The sequence below is a fragment of the Protopterus annectens genome, chromosome 2.part2 (genome assembly GCF_019279795.1).
Source record: "Protopterus annectens isolate FY-2018-M chromosome 2.part2, PAN1.0, whole genome shotgun sequence".
Taxonomy (NCBI): domain Eukaryota; kingdom Metazoa; phylum Chordata; order Ceratodontiformes; family Protopteridae; genus Protopterus; species Protopterus annectens.
Genome location: NC_056730.1, coordinates 354,370,206 through 354,391,573, shown reverse-complemented (window position 1 = coordinate 354,391,573; position 21,368 = coordinate 354,370,206). Strand labels below are relative to the sequence as shown.

The window sequence follows — 21,368 nt, the reverse complement described above, 5'->3', positions numbered from 1 at the left end:
GTGACAGGAATCTATCCCTCCAGCATGTTCTATTTATTGTTGTGGCGAGGTTTGACTTGGATTTCTTTAGGTGGAGCATGTCCATCAATTCTGAGTTGGACATGGCTTTGTAAGTCAGGCAGAGATCACCTCTGAGTAAGCAATATGTCAATGAGTACAGCCGGAGTTTTTTCAGTCGGGCTGCATAGGACATATGTTTGAGGCCAGTAATCCTCTTGGTGAGGTGCTTTTGTAGTCTTTCCAGCTGTTGGAAGTGTCTTGTGAGGTAAATCCCAAATGGGGCATTGTACTCTATGATAGGTCTGCTTAGTGACGAGTAGAAGGGCACTATAACCTCTATATTTCTAGATGCGAACCCCTTAGTAATTAGATGGGCCACATAGAAGGATTTCCTAACTACTTTGGCAATATGATTGTCAAAGGAGAGATTACTATCTACCTGTGTCCCCAGATCTCTTATTACCTCTTCTGTATTAAGGGGGCTGCTGCCTATGCGGTAATTAGTGGGCATTTTGTTTTTCCCAAATGGGATAACTATGCATTTTTTGGCATTTAGCTTGAGGCCATGACTTTGATAGCAGGTGTCTGTCTCAGTAAGGCCTTTTTGAAGGATGTCCATGTCAGCCAGAGAGTCAATTATGTCTCCCAATTTGCAGTCATCGGTGAACTTGGTTAGCCATAGTCCTTCTGTGTTTGCCTGCACTTCTGAGAAATATATGCCAAACAGTAGGGGTCCCAGAACCGAGCCTTGCGGGACACCACTTGTGACTGGTTTAGAGTCGGACCTGGAGCCCGCTATTCTTACCGTGTGAGTTCTGTCTGTATGCCAGGTGGCAACCCATCTTGTGACGTAGGAATTTATTTTTAGGCTGGTAAATATTTCTATAATACCCGAGTGATGAATGGTGTTGAACGCCTTGGCGAGATCAAGGTAGGCTGTGTGAACCACCTTTCCCTCGTCTATGGCCTTGGTGACTGTCTCAAAGAAGTCAACCAGGTTTAGTAGGCATGATCTGCCCTTAACAAAGCTGAACTGGGTCAGGTCAAGTGTTTGGAGGTTCCCAATACCTTTGTTAATGAGTTCCATGATGATGCGCTCCATAGCCTTGCAGACCAGGCTAGTCAAGCTTATGGGGCAATAGTTACCAGAGTCAGTTGTGGCCCCTCCTTTGTGGAGCGGAATAACCGTTGCTGTGTGCCATTCTATGGGCACATAGCCTGTGGAGAGGCTGAGGTTGAACTGCGTGTTTAGGTGGGGGATTAGTTAGTTCTGTAGTTCGTGCAAGATGCAGCCTGGGACACCATCTGGACCTACTGATGCTGTGTTTTTGGCTTTTGAAAGGGCTGTTTTCACCTGTGTTTCTGTGATTTCTGGGACATTACACTTTTCCGGTATTGTTGTGGGCCCTTTTCAAGGTGAGAGGGAGGTGAAGTTTGCACTGAATCTATCTGCCAGGATGTTGGCAATATCAGTAGGTTCAGTATATTTTGTGCTATTTTGCAGTAGCTCAGAGCATATCTGCGAGTTGCCACTTAGATTCTTGACATAGCTAAAGAAGGCTTTGTGGTTATCTTTCGAATCCTTGGCTATTTTTCTTTCGGAGTTACCCTTGGATGATTTTATGAGGGACCTTAGTTTCTTACTGATATTGATCAGGGATTTCTTTCATTAATTGTTAATAGTAGAAAATGTACTTTAATTTATTTTGAACATTCTCTATATTTAATCAAAATGCCAAAATGTTAACTTAAGTATATTTTTAATTGAAATACTCATGCAAATGTTTAAGGAATAAAATCATCTGTAACAAAAATGAGCATATGTGCACCTTTGCAAATGTAGTACATTTAGGTTTACCGTGGCAGACTGTATTCTTGATATAAATCCATTACTGCGGAATGTGGGCTTTCCTGGATTGTTAAGACTTCAGTGTATATGTGTTTATTGTGCACACACACAAATTCACATTGAGCCTGAAAACATATACAATTGATAGCACATGAGTCTCCCCAGTATAATATCCATTTAGAATATGCTGGCTATTCAAAGTGGACAAGCACTGTCTACAAGTCTAAAAACTGACTAATATCTGTAAATGTATAATTCTTGAAAATAATTTTTTCTAGGTATACCATTTACTCTTTATTCATAATAAGCACTGTACAGTACATTTATAGCATAGGGCTATAGAGTGGATACAGTGTTTACAGAGGAATATAAATAACAGTTTGATATATAAGATGGTACAACATAGTGCTTGTACCTTTTGGAGGGACAAGCCTGTTATCTCCTACACATCTGAGCTGGTGTAGGGATTTGTTGTAAGATATACACAAGCATTGGTAGCCTTTGGCTGTGTTTTTATGCTCTGTTTCATGTGTCATTTGTCAAGAGCATTTCTTGTTGAGCTAATGGCTGCTTACATTGTTTGCCAAGTATTGCTATCACTGCTTGCTGGTCATCCACTAGCCATCCTGAAGGAGCTCCACTGTTAAATGAACAGTCGTAAAAGAAAAAATATAGTTTTAATAATAGTAAAGTTTAGAAATATAAGAGCAACTTAAGGACCATGAGTGGCAGTTTGACATACAATTATAAAATTGCAACTGTAGTTGTTTGATACTTCAAAATACATTTGCATAAAATGTTAGCTGCAAAACGTTTCATGATACAATGTATATGAGATGTATTAGATAAGCCAGTGCTATCTTTCAGAGGGTTATACTCTGAAATGCTGACCTTGAAAGTTGGTGTGTTGAAAGGAAGAAAAAAAATGCCCAGATCTGAAAAGGGAGAAAAAATCCATTTCTTGTTGCCCCCCCCCCCCCCCACACTCCTTGACATGGGGGGCAAGCTCCTCTACACCCCCAAACTTATATATACCAATTTCATATTTGTACCAACTTGAAGAATGGAGAAATCTCCCAAAACAAGTTATCATTGCCAGCACAAACTTAGAAGCACCAGCAATGATTTCCTCTAGGAAACAGGCTGCAAAGTTCTTTTCTTTTTCCTGTGTGCTACTGACACTCAAGCTGTTTCACCTCAAGCATGTGTAGGGGAAACTCTTTCAGAGATTAAATGGGGATAGTGACTATGAGGAAGAAGAGCACAGTGAATTAAGACAGTAAGCTGTTAATAAGTCCCATCTAGTAGCTCTGGGTTTATTTCAGTCAGCAGTTGCATTTTTGTGACTCTTGTAACCAGGCTTGTACTTTTGATTCAGTTCTAAAGAGAGAGCCATGTGTGTAGCTGATCCCATCTAATTAACAATTAGATAATACAAAAATACCTAATGCAATCTATTGTGAGGAACAACATGGTAGTCGGGAGAGAAAAAAAAGAAGTGGTAAGCATAAAACTGGTAATGCTTGAGCTAGACATAGAAGCATATAGATGAAGTAAACAGTATTTAGGGGAAAATGATTTGTTCAGATTTCTAAATTCATATTTAAAATAATGTATATTTTCTTGTAAACCTAGTAACAATATTTAGTACAGAACTAGAAATTCTTAGCACTAATTCTTATTTCCAATGTAAGCACATATAGTTTCTTAACAGTCATTAGTTTCTAGTCAGTGACAGCATGTAACTAAACACACTGAAATTCCTGCTTATAGTAAGTGAATGAGTACAACTTTTTCTTCTTGTTTTAGGGAGTTTTGGAGCAACGGCAGATTTTACAAGGCCCACAGAGCTTAGAGAATGCCCGATTTGGAGCTGCCATATCAGCTGCTTCTGATATTGACATGAACAATTTCATAGATGTGATAATTGGAGCACCATTGGAAGATGAAGGCCATGGAGCACTCTATTTGTACAATGGATATGATACGGACATTGAAACAAAATACTCTCAAGTAAGAATCGGTATTATTCACATCAACAGATAAATACACGTTAAGTGTTTCTTGTACATTTAGGGCAAGGACCATTATGTTAGTTACACAGAATGTTGCAATGCATTTGAAGACTTTAGAATGACTTGATTTTCCTGCAAAGCCCAAAGCAAGTGATAATGAATTAACTTTGTGAACTTATCTAAGAACGTATGTGCATATGCAGGTGCTGAGAGAAGAAAGCCCAGGGACTGCTGAATCTATCTGATATTTCATTTATCCCTTGTCAAAATTCCTCTCCCTTTGTTATGCCAACTTCCCACTTTCATCCTTACAGATCACCCTTAATCCATCTTTAATCCTGCATTAAATGTATTCTAATACTGTAGTCTAAGGCCACACCACCCCATGTTTAAAAGTAGTATTTTCTTAAATTTGTCTTGAATATTGCCCCATGCAGATGCTTCCTATGCCTCTTACCCTTATCCCTCCTGCTAACCTTAGCACCACACATTTCCCCTTCAGAATACAGCAAACCTTGTTTTACATTCCCATCTCTCTTCTCTCCTCCATGAAATTCAAGTCAAGCATTCTTTCCTCGTAAGCCCATCTCCTTTACTGGTTTGATAGCTCTACTGTGTGCATTCACTGCTGGTACTATACCGATTCTTCTTTTTGACTAGCAGAATTAGACACTGTATTTCAGGTGCAGTTTTATTAGTACTTTGCATACTGGCAGGATAGGTGTGACTTGTGTTAAGGCCACTCCCCTTGTTAGTCATCCGAGCCTTTCTCTTACTTAGCCACAGCCCTTTAATAGCATTCTAATTGATTCACTCTTGATGTGACTATAACCCTTACATTCTTGTTCTTTTGTTGTTTTTCCCAGGACAATTCCACCTGTCATGCATGTTTTCCACAAATTCCTCCATCAGGGATATCACCCTGCATTACATTAAATTCTAGTTGTCATCTATTTATCCAGCTTGCAAGGCTGTGATGATCTCTTTGACGGCTATCATAACCACAACATTTTTAGTATCACTTACTGGCAAACAGGTTGATTTTGTTTTCTAACTACTTTGTTATATCTAACATAATTAAGCTAAATAACACAAGTCTCAACATTAAAACTTGTGATACACCTGTGCTGGCTATTTGTTCCACAGAAAACTGCTCCTTAACAACCATGTTCTGCTTCTCGTAAGTTAGCCAAGGTTGTATCAACCTCAACATTTTTGCACACATAATATATATATATATATTTTTTAATTTTAATTTCTCCAAATGTTTTCAGCTTCTAATACCATGACAGGAATGGACCCATTCATGAGTAAGAGCACAATTAAACTTCATGAAATTAGTACTGCTTTGGTGTTTCATGTTTACATGATTTCTCTCTTTTCGTCACCTCCAGTGTACCCAGAATTGCCTCCTTCTGCACTTCATTCTATGTTACATGTATTGGTAACATATCTAAATACACTTTGATTGTTTTTTTTTATTTGTCTTGTTGCTTCTGCTACTGTTATGACTGTCTGGGTGTATTTAGTCTACATTGTTCTAGTTTCTGCTTGCAAATACTTGTATTTCAAGACTTAGTGACTTATGTACCAGAGATACATTCATTATTAGGTGCATTTGTTTCAGTCATTTTCCTTGGACTGCTCTATGTGGTTTTCTTGCAACTGTTTTCTTAACTGTTGGCACTAGGTGATCCCATGTGATCTGAATTTCATCACTGTCAATAATGTTTTGTAGTTCATGTTTCCAGTGCTTCTCAGCTATTTGTATATTATAGTGTTTGCACAATCCTCAGCACAACAGTCTTGCCACATTAGTGTGCCTTCCAGTAAGCAGGCCATCAGCCAGCAGTGTATTGTAACCAGCAATGAGATGTGGAACTGCTTCCAGTTCTGCATTACAGAGCCTACATTTATCTATTTCTCCCACATTTGCTTTGGACATTATAAACCAGCATGTACACAGCCTATTACCTTAGACTGCCTTTATTAGTCTTTCACCTTTTAGTTTAAATTCACCTCTCCTTCATCCTTCCTGTATCAAATCTTGGTCAACAATTGGTTCTTCTCAACATTCTTTATATTCTTTCTTCGTTGGCACTCAGTTGCTGTTTCTCATCTACTTCTTGTTTGATTTCCAGTCCCTCTGTTTCCAAAATGCTTTCAATTAAATTAAGCAAAGATGTCATCTTAAATATCATTTATTCTTGCTTTAGAACTTTCACTATGTTTGAATGTGGTTGAATTTGATGAGGTCTGCAAATATGTACGTGGCCTCATGATGGCAGACCTGTACACATAGTTAGGCTCATACCCCCTTCCGACCAAGGGCTATATAACGTTAGTATGCTCTAGTTTTTGTTCATAGGTTCATAGGTTCATTCTAGGCTATCTGCCCTAGGGCATTTATAAGCCTAGCCAGAGTGTGTTTGGCTTTCACCACCCATTTTAAATTAATTTTGCTATGCCCTTTTTCGAGGTTAGTATACTGTGCCTCTGTCTAACAATGACACAGAAATGATACCCGGGGTAAACCTATGATCTCCCATCCACTCATCAAGATTTCTCTTGAAGAGAGTCAATGAGGGGCTCTGCCTAACCTGGACTGGGATTTTATTCCAGAGTGAAGGGAGCCTCTGGGTTATGAATCTGTCCCTCCAGCATGTCCTATTTATTTCAGTGCTGGGGTTCAAGTCTCTCGAGCATGTAGCTCGATGGGATTTGGATTTTCTGAGGTGCAGCATGTCCATTAATTCTGGGTTGGACATGGCTTTATACGTCAGGCACAGATCACCTCTGAGCATGCAGTATGCCACAGAGTAGAGCTGGAGTTTCTTTAAACGGGCAGCATATGGCATCTGTTTGAGCCCTTTGATCCTCTTGGTGAGGTACTTTTGGGGTCTTTCCAGTTGCTGCAGGTGTCTGGTAAGGTACATCCCAAAAGGGGCATTGTACTCAATTATGGGCCTGATGAGGGATGAGTAAAGAGGCACGATGACCTCCCCTGATCTAGATGTGAATCCCTTCATGATGAGGTGGGCTATATAAAATGTTTTTCTAACCACTTTGGCCATGTGGTTGTCAAATGAGAGATTGCTATCAACTTGGGTCCCCAGGTCCCTAATTACTTCTTTTGCACTTAATGGATTACCACCTGTGTGGTAATTTGTGGGCACTTTGTTTTTGCCAAAGGGGATGACTATACACTTTTTGGCGTTTAGCTTGAGGCCATGGCTCTGGCACCAGTTGTCTGTTTCTATGAGGCCCTTTTGGAGGATGCTTGTGTCGGCTGGAGAGTCGATTATGGCGCCCAGTTTGCAGTCATCCCCGAACTTAGTCAGCCACAGTCCTTCTGTGTTGGCCTGTACCTCCGAGAAATATATACCGAACAAGAGAGGTCCCAGGACTGAGCCTTGTGGGACGCCACTTGTAACAGGGATGGAGTCTGACATGGCTCCAGCAATTCTAACCATGTGGGCTCTGTCCTTGAGCCAGTTTGCAACCCATCTAGTGACATAGGGGTTTATATTTAAGCTGGTGAGCTTATCTATAATGCCCGAGTGGGGTATTGTATCGAAGGCTTTTGCGAGGTCCAGGTAGGCTGTGTGGACCACCTTCCCCTCGTCAGTGGCCTTCGTGACTGTTTCAAAGAAATTGACCAGGTTTAAGAGGCAGGATCTGCCATTAACAAAGCCAAACTGGGTAGGATCTAGTGTCTGTAGGTCCCCAATATCTTTATTTATGAGGTCCATGATGATCCTTTCCATAGCTTTGCAGACCAAGCTAGTCAGGCTTATGGGGCGATAGTTTCCAGGATCCGTTGAGGCACCACCTTTGTGGAGAGGGTCCACTGTTGCTGTACGCCACTCTTTGGGTACATATCCTGTAGTAAGGCTGAAATTGAACAGTAGTTTTATGTTTGGGTTTAACTCTTCTTGGAGTTCATGTAGGACGCAGCCCGGGACACCGTCTGGTCCTATTGATGCTGTGTTTTTTCTTTGGAGAGGGCGGCTCTTACCTGAGCATCTGAGATGTCAGGGGGGCAGCACTCTGCTGGGATAGATATTTGCCCTTTTGGTGGGGAGGCGAGGAAGAAGTTTGCACTGAACCTGTCAGCTAGGATGTTGGCAATGTCTGTGGGTTCGGTGTATTTTTTGTCATTTTGGACTAATTCTGAGCATATCTGGGAATTCCCACCCATGTTCCTAACATAACTAAAGAAAGCCTTGTGATTATCCTTAGTGTCCTGTGCAATTTTTCTCTCGAAGCTGGCCTTAGATGATTTTATGAGTGCCCGTAGTTTTTTGCTAATACTGATCAGAGATGCCTTCCCTTTTTGGGATTTTGCTCTATCATGTAGTAGCTTCCTCCTTCTAGTGTATAGTTTGTTTATGGCTGGGGTCCACCAGACAGGACGTCTGCCTTTGGAGCATTGGGTCTTGGTTTTATTTGGGATTGCATGATCCATGCATTCCTGAAGGTGTTCATAGAATGTGTTTATAAAGGATTCTGCGGTCTGGGCCGTATTTTCCACAGGCCAGGGGGCTTTGAAGGATTCCACCTCAGTTTTGAGGAGTGTGAAATTTGCTTTAGAGAAGTTTTTCACTGTGGTTTTCTGGGCGGGGGTGGGGTCGGGATGTGAATATCCAGTGAGATTAGTTTATGGTCTGATTTTACCAGTGAGGGATACACTTCTGGTCTGGAGCATAGAGTCCCCATGTTGGTGATGATCAGGTCCAGTATGTTTTCCCCCCTTGTGGGAGTGGTAACAAGTTGCTCCATAGCATTTGAGTTTATAAATTCTAGGAACCTTTGGGCTAGGGTGTTGGAGCTAGATTAATGCTCCCAGTCTATGTTTGGGTAGTTGAAGTCACCCAATATAATGGTGTTTGGAGAGACCTTCATATTTTCCAGTGTTCTCAGGAAGACCGAGTGGGGTTCCTGGGTTTGGGTGGGTGGTCTGTAGCAGGCTATAAACTGGAAGGCAGTTTTACCCACTGTTAGTTGCACATGGATAGTCTCTGATGCTTCGTGCTGTGCCACCAACCTGGAGGTGTGGGTATCTTTGACGAATATTGATACTCCCCCTCCTTTTGTGGTTTGGTCCAAGTTTTGGGGCCGAAAAGCATGGTATGAGGTATAACCTGTTAGTGCTGGGGTGCTCTCGGGAGCCTTGAACCAGGTTTCTGTTACTGCACAGATATCGATGTTCTCCATGCTAAGGAGAGTTTTGAGTGCGTGCATCTTGAGGTTTAGACTTTTGGCATTGAGTAGCATTAATCTTATTTTCTTATTCCTTGTGATACCTATGGAGGTGGGTTTGTCTTTTGAGCCTTGCCTAAAAAAGGTACTATGGGGGTAGCAAGAGCCTTTTCCAATATCCGAAAGCCTAGGGGTGACAGGTGCAAGCCGTCCCTAGCGAAGCATCGTGGCTTGTCGAGCATGTCATCCCAGGCTGACAGGCATTGGATCCCCTTTGAATGACACCAATACTTAAGCCAATTGGTGAAATTGATCATCTTGTCTTCATATTGTGGCATAATTCGTGGTGAGGGTAAGATGCTACTGAAGGTCAGGGTCATACCGGCCTGGGCTACATGCTCAGAGAGCTCCTCTATGTCTTTTTTCATGTAGTCCAGGGAGGTACGTCTCAGGTCATTCACACCAGTATGGACAATGACTAAGTCATATTTGTACTTGCCTTGGAGTGACCTGAGTGCTTGTGTTATGTGGTGGAACATAGCACCCGACAGGCAGCTCACCGTGATCTTCTCCTTGTTCAGCCTGGTGAGCGGGACGTCAGTGTGCCTGACGATAGAGTCTCCTATTACAAGTGTATCAGGTGTGTTGTTTAGCCTTAAGGGCTGTGATTGTTCGGCACACTGGCTTTGTGAGCTATGTGTTGCATGTGTTTTGTTTTGGGGTAGCGGTTGCTTGGGTGTCTGCTTTGGAGGTCTCTGCTGCTTAGGCAGATTTTTATTTAGAGCCTCCGAGTATGTTTTTGTGTGTTTATGTGTTTGGTTTGCTGTCGTGGTAGGTCTATGTGAGACTGGAATTGTAGTGAGTGTGGTTTCCTTCTCCTCCTTACTGGTTATGCCAGTACTGAGTTGAGAGAGCTTAGCCTCAAGTTTGGCTATATGGTTGCATCTCTCACGTGTTGGAATTTGTTGGGAGGAGGAGAGGATTGTCTGTGTACATGAGGCAGTTGCAACATTGCCTCAAGATTCCCAGATTCACCAGCTGGACCGGAGAGGAGATTGACAACTGACCTTTGGACATGCTAGAATAGTATTGGGAATTCCTTTATAATTGAAAAAAAGGGCCAATGGGGAACAAGATACTCAAGGGGAGTTTGTGAGGGTGTAGTGCTTTTAATTTTTTAGTGCTGACTTAGTGAGCAAGTGCCAGGTAACTTAATGCAATGTGTTACAGGTAACTTAAATGCAAAAACGACAAACAGTAGCTTTCTTTCAAGTGAAACAAGGAAATAAGTACAGTAAGCAATGCAGATATCACTAGGGATCCACAGAAGCACTGAAAAGCCGCGTTTTAGGTGGAATTAGCGTTTCAGGGAAATAACAAGCAAACAAACAACAAGCATACAAACAAAGCTAGATTCAGCAGGCCTGGATCTAGTCTATGCTACAGCAAACAAGGAGTACCAATTTCAGTAAGAAACAGTTCAAATATGCAGGCAATATAAGCCTTTAACCAGAAATTTCCAGGTCAGAAGGGCAGAGTCCAGCCTCTCCTCCCACAAGAGTGCAGACCACGGACCCTCTTAATGTAAAATAACTGGCCTGAAGCCCAAGTGCTTAAACCAGAATTAATACACTTTTAGAATAACAGACACTGAGCCCTCAATCAGCAGTTTGCAACTTAGAAGGATGTAAGCTACCTGTTCTACCACTACAGTGCAGACCACAAACCTTCTTAATGTAAAACAACTGGTCTGAAGCCCAAGTGCTTAAAATAAAAGGCTTAGAATGAGTTACACCAAGCAGTAATAAATTAATAAATACAACTGAGTACTTCTAAGATGATGCAAAAGCAAAATAAAGTAGGAAGAAACACAAATACAGTAAAAGCAGATCATTTTTTTTTTTTTTTTTAAGTGGAAAGACAGAAAGGAGTAGAAACTAAGCTGATTGGCCTTCTCAAATGTTCTCCCTGTACTGGATAGAATGAGATAATGACACTAGACTGGGAGGAGGGTCCCAGATCAAATTTACACTAGGGGCGGGCAACTGCAAAGCCACCAACTATAAAAACACTATACCAACAGGGAGGGAGGGTGGCAAACAAACTGCAGAAATGTTTCTCACAGCTGAAAATGAGAAGTTATGTACCTAACATAATGTTCCATGTTAGTTGTCTTCTTTTGCCTTCTTTCTTGCTGGATGGGTTCGGAGCCGATCCTCGGCTCCGACTCGGCCATTTACTAAAGCTCGAGAGCTTATTTTACCAGCTCGAGGCAACCCTATATCCCATGATGCTAGGCGATAACTCCCCAGATCTCGTTTGGAAGCTGAAAAACCTAGCATAGGCCAATAAAACAAAATCCTCCAACTGGAAGGAGGAGGAAGAGGGATAAAACCCCCCAAAGATCTTTATCTACACTATATATATCCTAGGACACCTAGATGGTGAACAAGGGAATATAAGAACCCTTCAAGGAAGGGAAGATCTTATTGGTCTGTCCAGGCTAGGGGGATGGTGGGTGGGACGCAAGAAAGAAGGCGAGACAAGACAACTAACATGGAACGTTATGGTAGGTACATAACTTCTCAATGTTAAGTTGTCAATCTCACCTTCATTCTTGCTGGATGGGACCGCGTCCCTAGCACCTTCATCCTGGGTGGCTCATTGGAACAGACTCTTAAGAATGGTGGAACCAAATGTTGCTCTGTCCCTGGAGGCCATGTCCAATTTGTAATGCAAAACAAAGGTATGAGGAGAGGCCCATGTGGCTGCCGCACAGATAGTGTCTATTGGTAGTCTAGCTTGAAAAGCTGTAGATGTAGCTAGTGCTCTAGTTGAAAGGGCTTTTGGCTTAGAAGTTAATTCTCTGCCTCTGAGTTGATAAATAGATGTAATCACAGAAGACAGCCACCTAGATAGGGTTACCTTAGAAACAGGAAGGCCTTTCTTATTTTCTGGGTACGATAAAAACAGCTGATCAGACTTCCTTATATGTTTGGTTCTATCCAAACAGTATCAGAGCTGGCGGTGAACATCTAGATAATGTAGCTTTTGCTCCGCTCTATTAGTATAGTTTGGGAAAAAAACTGGGAGATCAATTGATTGATTTAAATTTGTCTGCGAAGCCACCTTGGGTAAGAAGGATGGATTAGTCCTTAGAGAAACTCTGTCTTTATGGAAGATTAAGTAGGGTGGACGAATGCAGAGGGTGTGAAGCTCAGATACTCTCCTAGCAGAAGTAATGGCGACTAGGAAGAGTGTCTTCCAGGAAAGAAATTTCAATGAACAGGAGGCCGCAGGTTCAAAGGGGGGAAGAATCAAGGATGTTAAGACTAAATTAAGATCCCACTGAGGTGGAGGGTCTTTGATCGGAGGCTTAAGTAAATATACACCTTTAAGGAAAGCTTTGCAAAGCTTATTGGACATGATGTTGTGGTCCGATAAGCCTGTATGAAAATTCGATATGGCTGCCAACTGAACCTTCACTGTAGAGGCAGAAGACCCTGAATGAAAGATTCCGGCTAGGAAGTCTAAGACCGAATGAATTGGGGCAGTAAAGGGATCTATATTCCTTGCCTTTGCCCAGAAGGAGAAACATTTCCATTTACTAGTGTAAATCCTTCTGGTGGAAGATTTAAGGGAAGCTACTATGATATCCCGGATGGGATTAGAAATCATAGGAAGCCTGGCTAAAGACGGAAGTGGAGCAACCAAGCAATGTGGTTGAGAGAATGTAGTGATTGGTGCAGCTGCCCCGACTGATGGGTCAACAGATCTGGAGCTGGGACCAGATGCCAAGGCTGTACCAAAAGATAACGATGTAGGAACGGAAACCATATCTGTCGAGGCCAATAAGGGGCAATGAGAATCAACTTAGCTCTCAAGGCGGTTGCTTTCTGAATTACTTGTGGGATTAGAGGAAAGGGTGGAAAGGCATAGAGAAGTCCCCGAGGCCAATCTTGAACTAGAGCATTTCTGAGGGGATGGCCTGGAAGGGGGAAGAGGGTGAAGAAGTTGGGGCATTTGCTGTTTTGGGGTGTAGCAAAAAGATCACAGCAAGGAAGGCCCCACTTCTGAAAAATCTCTTCCGCCACAGATTGTTTGTGAGACCACTCGTGTGGCATGAGTATAGCTCTGCTCAACCTGTCCGCTATGATGTTGGATTTCCTGGGGATATGCATTGCTTTCAGAAACCGCTGAGAGGAGATTGCCCATTGCCAAAGTCTGAGTGCCTCTCGACACAGGGGATAGGACTTGGTTCCACCTTGCTTGTTGATATACCACACTACAGACATATTGTCCGTTTGGATTGCAATAGTTTCTAGGGGAAGAGAGTCATGGAGGGCTTGCAACGTTAAAAGCACTGCTCTCATCTCTAGGACATTTATGTGCAGGTGGCGTTTGAACAGTTGCCAAGTGCCATTTACCATCTTGCCATGAAAATGCCTGGTGGTGGCAGTGAGGAGCCAGTCATCTAGATATGGAAACACCTGGAATCCTCGCCATCTCAGGTGAGCCATAACTGCTGCCATACATTTGGTGAACACTCTGGGGGCTGTAGTGAGACCAAAGGGCAGGGCTCTGAACTGGTAGTGACTGGCCCCCCAGCCAAAAGCGGAGAAACCTTCTGGAGCGCCTGTGAATTTTGATGTGATAGTATGCATCCTGAAGGTCCACGGAGCACATCCAATTGTCCTTGCCCAGAAAGGGTAGAATGGACTGTAGCATGACCATCCGGAATCTTGTTCTCTTTACAAACTTGTTTAGTTTGCTGAGATCTAATATTGGTCTCCAGTCCCCTGTCTTTTTCGGTACCAAAAAGAACCTTGAGTAGATTCCAGATCCTAGCTAGTCTGCTGGGACTGGCTGGATGGCTCTTTTTGCTAGCAGTTTTGATATCTCTGATACTGCTAGTTCCCTTAGACTGGGTGGAATGTCTGGAAGGGTTCCCTTTTGCTGAATTGGTGTTTGGATAAAGGGAATTTTGTAACCCTCGGATATGATCGACTGTACCCATTTGTCTTCAGTAAGGGAAAGCCAGGCTATTGGGTACAGCGATAATCTTCCCCCGACTGCCTCCGAAGGTTGACAATCGGGCAACATCTCAGGGATGCTGGAAGGGTTTGTCAGAGAGAGGCTCCCTGCTACCCTGGTTCTGCGGACCCCCTCTGCCCCTAGGGCGGCATCTGTTGTTGTTACCCCCTCTGCCTCTGGGGGTAAACTGACCTCTTGCGTCAGGCGTGACTCCTTGAGATTTGCGGAACCACATTTTACCACCCTTCTGACCCTTAGGGTATGGTCTTGAAGGGGTGGAAAAATGGACTCCTACGGCAGAAAGAGTCTTGCCATCTTGTTCACATCTGGTCAAGGTGTCTTTCACTTGAGGTCCGAACAAAGCCGAACCATCAAAAGGGGAATTTGTGAAGGACGCCTTGAAAGGGTTCACGAAATTACACAGCCGCATCCAGGTGTAACGCCTTAAGGCCACTCCTGTGCCTGTGGCCCTACTCGCTCCATCGGCTGCATATGAAATTAGACGCATGGAGGAGTTAACAATCGAGTTCAGGGTTCCAAGCTGTGAGTTTATTTTATCCTGGGACCCAGCAGTTGATGGATCCTGTAAGACTTCTCCCAACTCTTTGAGAATATCTCTCTGAAGGCGGGTGAAGTGACACAAGTAATTCAGCGACCGCATGGCAAAGGTCGCTGAAGAAAACATCTGCTTACCGTACCTATCCATGGTCCTAGAATCCTTATTAGGAGGATGGATAGGTACTGAAGGATCAGCTAGTTCCTTCTTGGTGGCTGCAGCCACCACCATGGCATCTGCCAGTACACCTTTTGTTAGGAATTGTTTGTCAACTGGTGCTGTGATGAATTTAGATGGCCTCCGAGGGGTGGGTTCCACCGAATCCGGGGCCGACCACGCCTTCCGAGCCACTACTTCCATAAGGGGGTCGAAAGGCGGAGACACCCAGGAGGTGGAGGGTCAAGAACCAAACGCCTCCAGGTACACCGACTCGTCCTCGGAAGGATTAAGGGAAGACCAGTTCCCCCTCTGCTTTAGGATTTCTAGGATGTCTGAGAAAGAGACATCCTCCGAGGGGGACTTTGAGGATCCCTCCAACTCATCCAAGTCGGTGTCAGATGTAATGGACTCAGGGGAGTCCACATGCTTCCTCTTACATGTCCTCTTACGCGGAGGCTCTGCTGACAGGTCAGGAGAAGCCTCGGAAGAGGAAGAAATTCCCAGTGGGGAAACCTGAGGTGTTGGATCTTTGGGTCCGGGAGCAAGAGAGTGGGAAGAGACATCAGCAGGCACTGTAGTGGGAGGAGCTGATGGAGCTGACTGTTGACTATGCCCTGAGGCTAGTACACTCCTCATCACCTCGAAGGCTCCCCTATCAGAAAGGCCAGAGGGCCCCCGCTCCGAAGAGGTAGGAACCCCAGGCCGCACCGACAGGGAAGGCTCCGAGGCCGATGTCGGGGCCGAGCTCACCAGCGCCGACGCTCCGAGAGGGAGAACGGGGTCGACAATGGTCTGATGCCACTCACCCCCTCGGAGCCGACGAGAGAGACCAGGTGCCCGGATCCGTCCAATGAAGGCATCAAGGAGGAGATCGGAGCGGAAGACGAAGGAGCCGAAGGGGGAGGTATCGGCTCCAACGCCACAACAGTCATGGCTCCGAGGAGCTCCGGCTCCGAACTCTTAGGGAGAGTCGAAGGAGGAAAAATAGGTGGAGTTGTAATAGATGGGCTACAGATCATCTGGACCAATGCCTGAGACTTTAACAGCCTACTTACCACTCTCTCAAGGTCGTGATATGAAAGTCTGGACGACCGAGAAGATCAGCTCAGATGGCTCCGCTCCGAGAGCAGGGGAGATCTTGGAGCCGAATGAATGGACTCCAATGAAGGGGATCTTGACCTCTTCTTAGATATGGATGGAGCCAAAGGAGCCGAGGACACGTCGGCTCCAGCCAGAGCCGACAGTGAATGCATGGACTCAGAGGTATCGGCGCCGAGTGGTGCCGAGACCGGAACCTGTGACTCAGAGGGATCGGCTCCAGCCGGAGCCGATCTATGCACAGAGCCAGCAGCCGAAGGCTTAGTACTAGGAGCCGACGGTTTTGCTGGTTTCGAAGGCCTCCCTGACGCAGACTTAGTCGGGGAGCCCTCGGGCTTTAACAAGCCCCTCAGTATAAGTTTGTTCCTGTGCTCCTGCAGGACTCTTGAACTGAATGCATGACACACAGAACAAGAGTCCTGCAGGTGCAGGGGTCCCAGGCAGTAAACACAAGAAGTGTGACCGTCTGTCAGAGACATTTTCTGACAGCATGAGTCACACTTCTTAAAGCCTAAGACCTTAGTTTCCTTTGGTTCCTTCGACATAACAATGTCGAGGGATCACAAAAGGAAGAGAAAAAACACACACACACACAACACTCAAAAACAATAAAATAACAATAAAAATATTAATTAGGATACTGACACACCCAAACACTCCACAGGATCCCTAAGAAAAATTAGGAAAGGGGCAGGCTTAAGGCCTAACCTAAGAGTGGAGGGGGAGGGATATAAGGGATAAAAAGGGGAGGTATGAACAGGAATAGAATTTAAGGTAGTCGGTAACTACTGAAAAACATCTGTTTTTTGTGAAAAATTAACTAAAAAGGGTGACTGAACACTATATATTTAAAGACTTACCAGGAGCCGGTAAAATAGCACCTCATAGCGAAGCGGCAAATGAGATCTGGGGAGTTATTGCCTAGCATCATGGGATATAGGGTTGCCTCGAGCTGGTAAAATAAGCTCTCGAGCTTTAGTAAGTGGCCGAGTCGGAGCCAAGGATCGGCTTCGAACCCATCCAGCAAGAATGAAGGCGAGATTGACAACTTAACATGCAGCAGTGAGCCTTTAAATGAAAGTTTTAAACAGCTAAAGGAGCCTCTAGAAAAAAGAGTTTAACTGCAACAAGTTATCAGAAACAAGCAACCCAACAGATGCTTAATAAAAGTGGACAATTTCCAGTTAATACCTCACACACAGTGAAACTAGCTAGAAAAATACACAGTACACAAAGTGCTATATATAACAAAGAAATAAAGAACAAAATAAACAAAAAACAGGATACTTAATGTTATATATTATAACTCCGAGTTTTCTCAGTGTCCTTCCTTCGATCAGCTCAGTGTGAAATGGCAGAACACTCACAACTGAACTTCTTAGGTAACAGAAAGTTGAAACCTGAGACAGCTTTTAAGAAAGAAATTTCAAAAGAACCAATGAGGTGCTTAGTCTAAGCTGTAGTCCAGGTGACCTCAGTCAGCCAATGACCTCAAACAATTCTCTCTCACTGAAATGCCTGATGGCTTTGGCTAAACGAAGGTGTCCCTGAATATGTACTCAGACACATAGCCTCCACAAACACTAGGCCCAAATACAAGCCTGAATATGGAAATGCTACAAATATCCTCACTACTTAGAACAAACTGCAGAAATGTTTCTCACAGCTGAAAAGCAGCAGTGAGCCTTTAAATGAAAGTTTTAAACAGCTAAAGGAGCCTCTAGAAAAAAGAGTTTGTGTATCATTTGATAGGCATAAAGCATGTTTCTTGTTTTGTTTGTCCAATTGATATACAGTGCTGTTTGGGGTCAGTCAGTCATGTCACACAAAACATGTACATTAGAACAGGAAGGACAAATTGAGTTATAGCTGGACTGTATTCATGGATGTCAAAGCAGTTTTCAGTATTAGCTTTAGTCTTCTGAAGTATTCCTTCTTAAGTTTTGTTCTCATTTGTTCATGTTTTATTGCTGGCACTTCATCTATTCCCATACATTTATACACTCCTTCCTGTTCAAGTTCCTTTATATCACATTCCTGTCCATAGTAGATATTTTCTTGGCACTATAGCTTTCCTGTAGTAAGTGTTGATTTTTGCATGTTTATCAAGATCAAATGTCATACTTACATCATCTGAGAAAATTTTAATCTTATGAACTATACACTTAAATAATCCAGAAAACATAGATGAGATGTCTTTGAACAGGGTTGGTTTATGGAAGTTAAGCTGTACCCATGGCCCAGGCTTTTAAATAAATAGCTTAGTGGAGTAAGGGTGAGACAAAACAGCAGTGGTGACAAAAACACCCTGAAATATCCCCCTCTGAATTTTTATGCCTGGAAGAATAATTTCCCTTTTATCATAGCTCAGCTGCAAAGTGGTTTGCCACTGTTTAACACTCACTGCAATGTAATTGATCAATCCAGAGTATATCTTATATATCTGTAAGCATTCCATAATCCAGTAATGTGAGATGCTGACGATTGCATTTCTGTAATCTATCCATGCCATGCTTAGATTCCTCTCCTTTTTGCAAATCTCTGATTTGGCTTTTTTCCATATACAGTAAACTCTCGGTTAACCAGCAACCAAGGGGATTGGTAGATGCTGGATAACTGTAGTTTCTGGTTGCTTGAAAGTTACTATTAAAATAGGCCTGACTAATACTGTACCATATACTATTTGTTTGGTTTGACTTGTTCTTATGCTGGGGAGAGAGGGAATTTAATCTTATCTTCTTTTTTCAAACTCTAAAACTCTAAAAACATAAGTTATGTTTCTGCGGGGGGGGGGGGGTCAGAATGTGCAACACATGAATATTGTACTGCATTTCTTTGATTTTTTTTTTCTAGTTACCTGAGAGTTCTGGTTGCTTGAATTCTGGTTAACTGAGAGTTTACTGTAACTAGGCTGGTGTCTGGTCTGTTTGGGATGTGATACAAGTCATTTTTACTCAGGGCTAAATCTTTGTGTAAAGATTTTGGTGCCTATAGACAGACGTGTACTGTATTGGGACCCTGTTTTTTTCCTGTTAGAAGTTTTTTTTTCAATTTTGTCTTATTTATACCACTACCTTATAGTGAACATTCAAATATTTAAGGTGTACGCCAAAGCCAACCTCTTACTGTTCTCAGATAAAGTAGATAAATTTCATTGTGACCTGCCTCACATTGAACCTTTTGCCCAAGCTGCTGCATTCAGCTTGAAATCTAAATAGTTGTCATGTATCAAAAATACAGTGTAAAATTAAGGAAGAAAAAAATCTTTTGGGTGGAATTAGCATGTACATATATGTACATAAATTGTACGACAAAAGGAAAAAACTAGTGGCCTTGTATAAGAACTCCTCCTCTTCTCACTACAAACTAGATTTATGTATGTGTTTATTTCGAAACACTTTAGAATCTCAAAATACTGAAATGTCAAATTTCAGTATCTCGAGACCAAAGTGTTGAATCTGCAGATGCGCGAAATTGCAGAATATCGAATCCGGAAATGTCGAACCCACAGTACTAATGGCGCGTTAGGTAAGTGTGGTGTTTTTAAGGGTTTTGGGGAGGGTTTATGTGTTTGTGAGTGTATAGGGGAGTGTTGGGTGTGGGTTAGGGTACATAGGTGAGAGTGTGAGTGTGTCAGTGTTGAAAGTGGTGGTGTTTGTATCTGTGTGATGTGTGTTTGCGCGAGGGGGTTGTGTAATGTATGTTGGTGGGTTTTGTCTGTGTTGGTGTTTAGTGCGACCTCGGAGTTAGTATATATATAAGTAGGGGTGTGCTGGGGGGTGCAGCCTCCCACATGGGAGATGCAGGGGGGCTTGCCCTCTGCTTATAGTAAGGGTGTGTTTGTTGCTGTGTGGAGGTAGGTGTACTTGTGTTTATATTTTATTTTTATTTTATTTTTATTTTACATTTGTTAACCGGGGGTGTCTGACTGAGCCGAAAAGGCCCTTTTTCAGCAGAGGCCCGGGGAGAAAAGCTCCACAAAGAAAAATTACAGACACATTTAGTTATTTAGACATAATCAGTATACACACAAATTACAAGAGACATGTTTTTACAGTGGTATGCGGCACAAACAGTTACAGTGGAGAGAACAATCAAAAAAGATATTAATTTTAAAAATAAAGGTAAGTAATAGATTTGTGGTGTACAGCTGAACTTTGGAATGTAGGTAGAATACATACATAGTACACAGGTACAGTACATACATTGTAGATTAGCCAGTGTTTGTGAGTAAGATTGAAAAACTATTATCAATTGCTCTAGATTTAGTATGCATACGTTATCCGCTTTCACTAGCCTGGGGAGCAATCATGGCACTGCCAACTTTGCTTGAGATGTTGCCTGATGAGGTCTTTAAAGGAGGCTTTGGATGATGTGTTTTGAATGCTAGTAGGGACAGAGTTCCATTTTTTAGCAACGGAACTACTATATAGTGCATCTCCAAAGCTATGGTAGCTGTTGGTGACTTCTAGTAGTAGTTTGCTTGATGATCTAAGAGGCCTTTTGGCTGAGTGATGTTGTACTAGGTTTTTGAGGGCAGGACACTTATTGGGGAGGTAATAGATAGAATGACAGAGGCAGAGCTGATTGTAGGTTAGGAGGTTGGGCAGTTCAAGCCAGTGGAGCTGTCTCAAAGCAGAACAGTGATGAGTTCTATATGAGCAATTTGCAGCAAAATGGGCAATTCTGTTATAGCAAGCTTCCATTTTGCTTAGTTCAGGTTTGTTGAGATTAGTCAGAATGGGAGATGCATACAGTAGGGTGGATAGAAGTTGGGAGCGAGCAATGGCTGATCTTGTGTTGTTGGTAAGAAATGGTTTGATACGGTAGAGTGACCCCAGTTTGGCATGTACTTTTTTAATAGTTAAGTTCAGATGACTATCAAATTTTAGGTGGGAGTCTATGGTTATTCCCAATAGCTTAGCCTGTGCCACTGGAGCAATTGGAGTAGCATTTGTGGAGTAGATAGTGAATTGACTGTTAGTGTTTTTGTTAGAACTGGTTATAATCATAAGCTGAGTTTTCTTTGGATTGAGGATAAGTTGGGCTTTGGTAAGGTAGTTTTCAACGTCAGAGAATGCTAGTTGAGTTGTTTGCAGGAGGGTGGGAATGTTTTGTGCAGCACAGATTAAGGTAGTGTCATCTGCATACTGAATTATAGATGCATGCTGTGTGGAGGTGTGGAGGTCATTTGTGAAGACTGTGAATAGTAGTGGTCCTAAGATAGAACCCTGTGAGACTCCTATAGTTATGGGCAGCTGAGGAGAGAGAGAATTTTCCCATTTCACAGCTTGGTACCTGTCAGTTAAGTAGCTTTGGAACCAGGTAAGAGTGGAATTAGATAGATGATATTGGTTTAGTTTGTTTAGCAGGATTTGGTGCGAGACTGTGTCAAATGCTTTGGACATATCCAAAAAAGAGTTGACACTTGCAGGCCTTCATTTTTGAGACGGTT

At 42.9% G+C, this 21,368-nt stretch overlaps 1 protein-coding gene across 1 annotated transcript in view; it reads left to right on the top strand.

Moving 5' to 3' along the window:
- ITGA2 (integrin subunit alpha 2) overlaps window positions 1–21,368 on the top strand; it is a 2,089,078-nt gene that overhangs the window by 1,484,694 nt on the left and 583,016 nt on the right. The window contains exon 14 of the mRNA XM_044064418.1: window positions 3,659–3,862. Coding sequence (XP_043920353.1) covers window positions 3,659–3,862 — 204 coding nt within the window. The remainder of the gene's footprint in view (window positions 1–3,658; window positions 3,863–21,368) is intronic.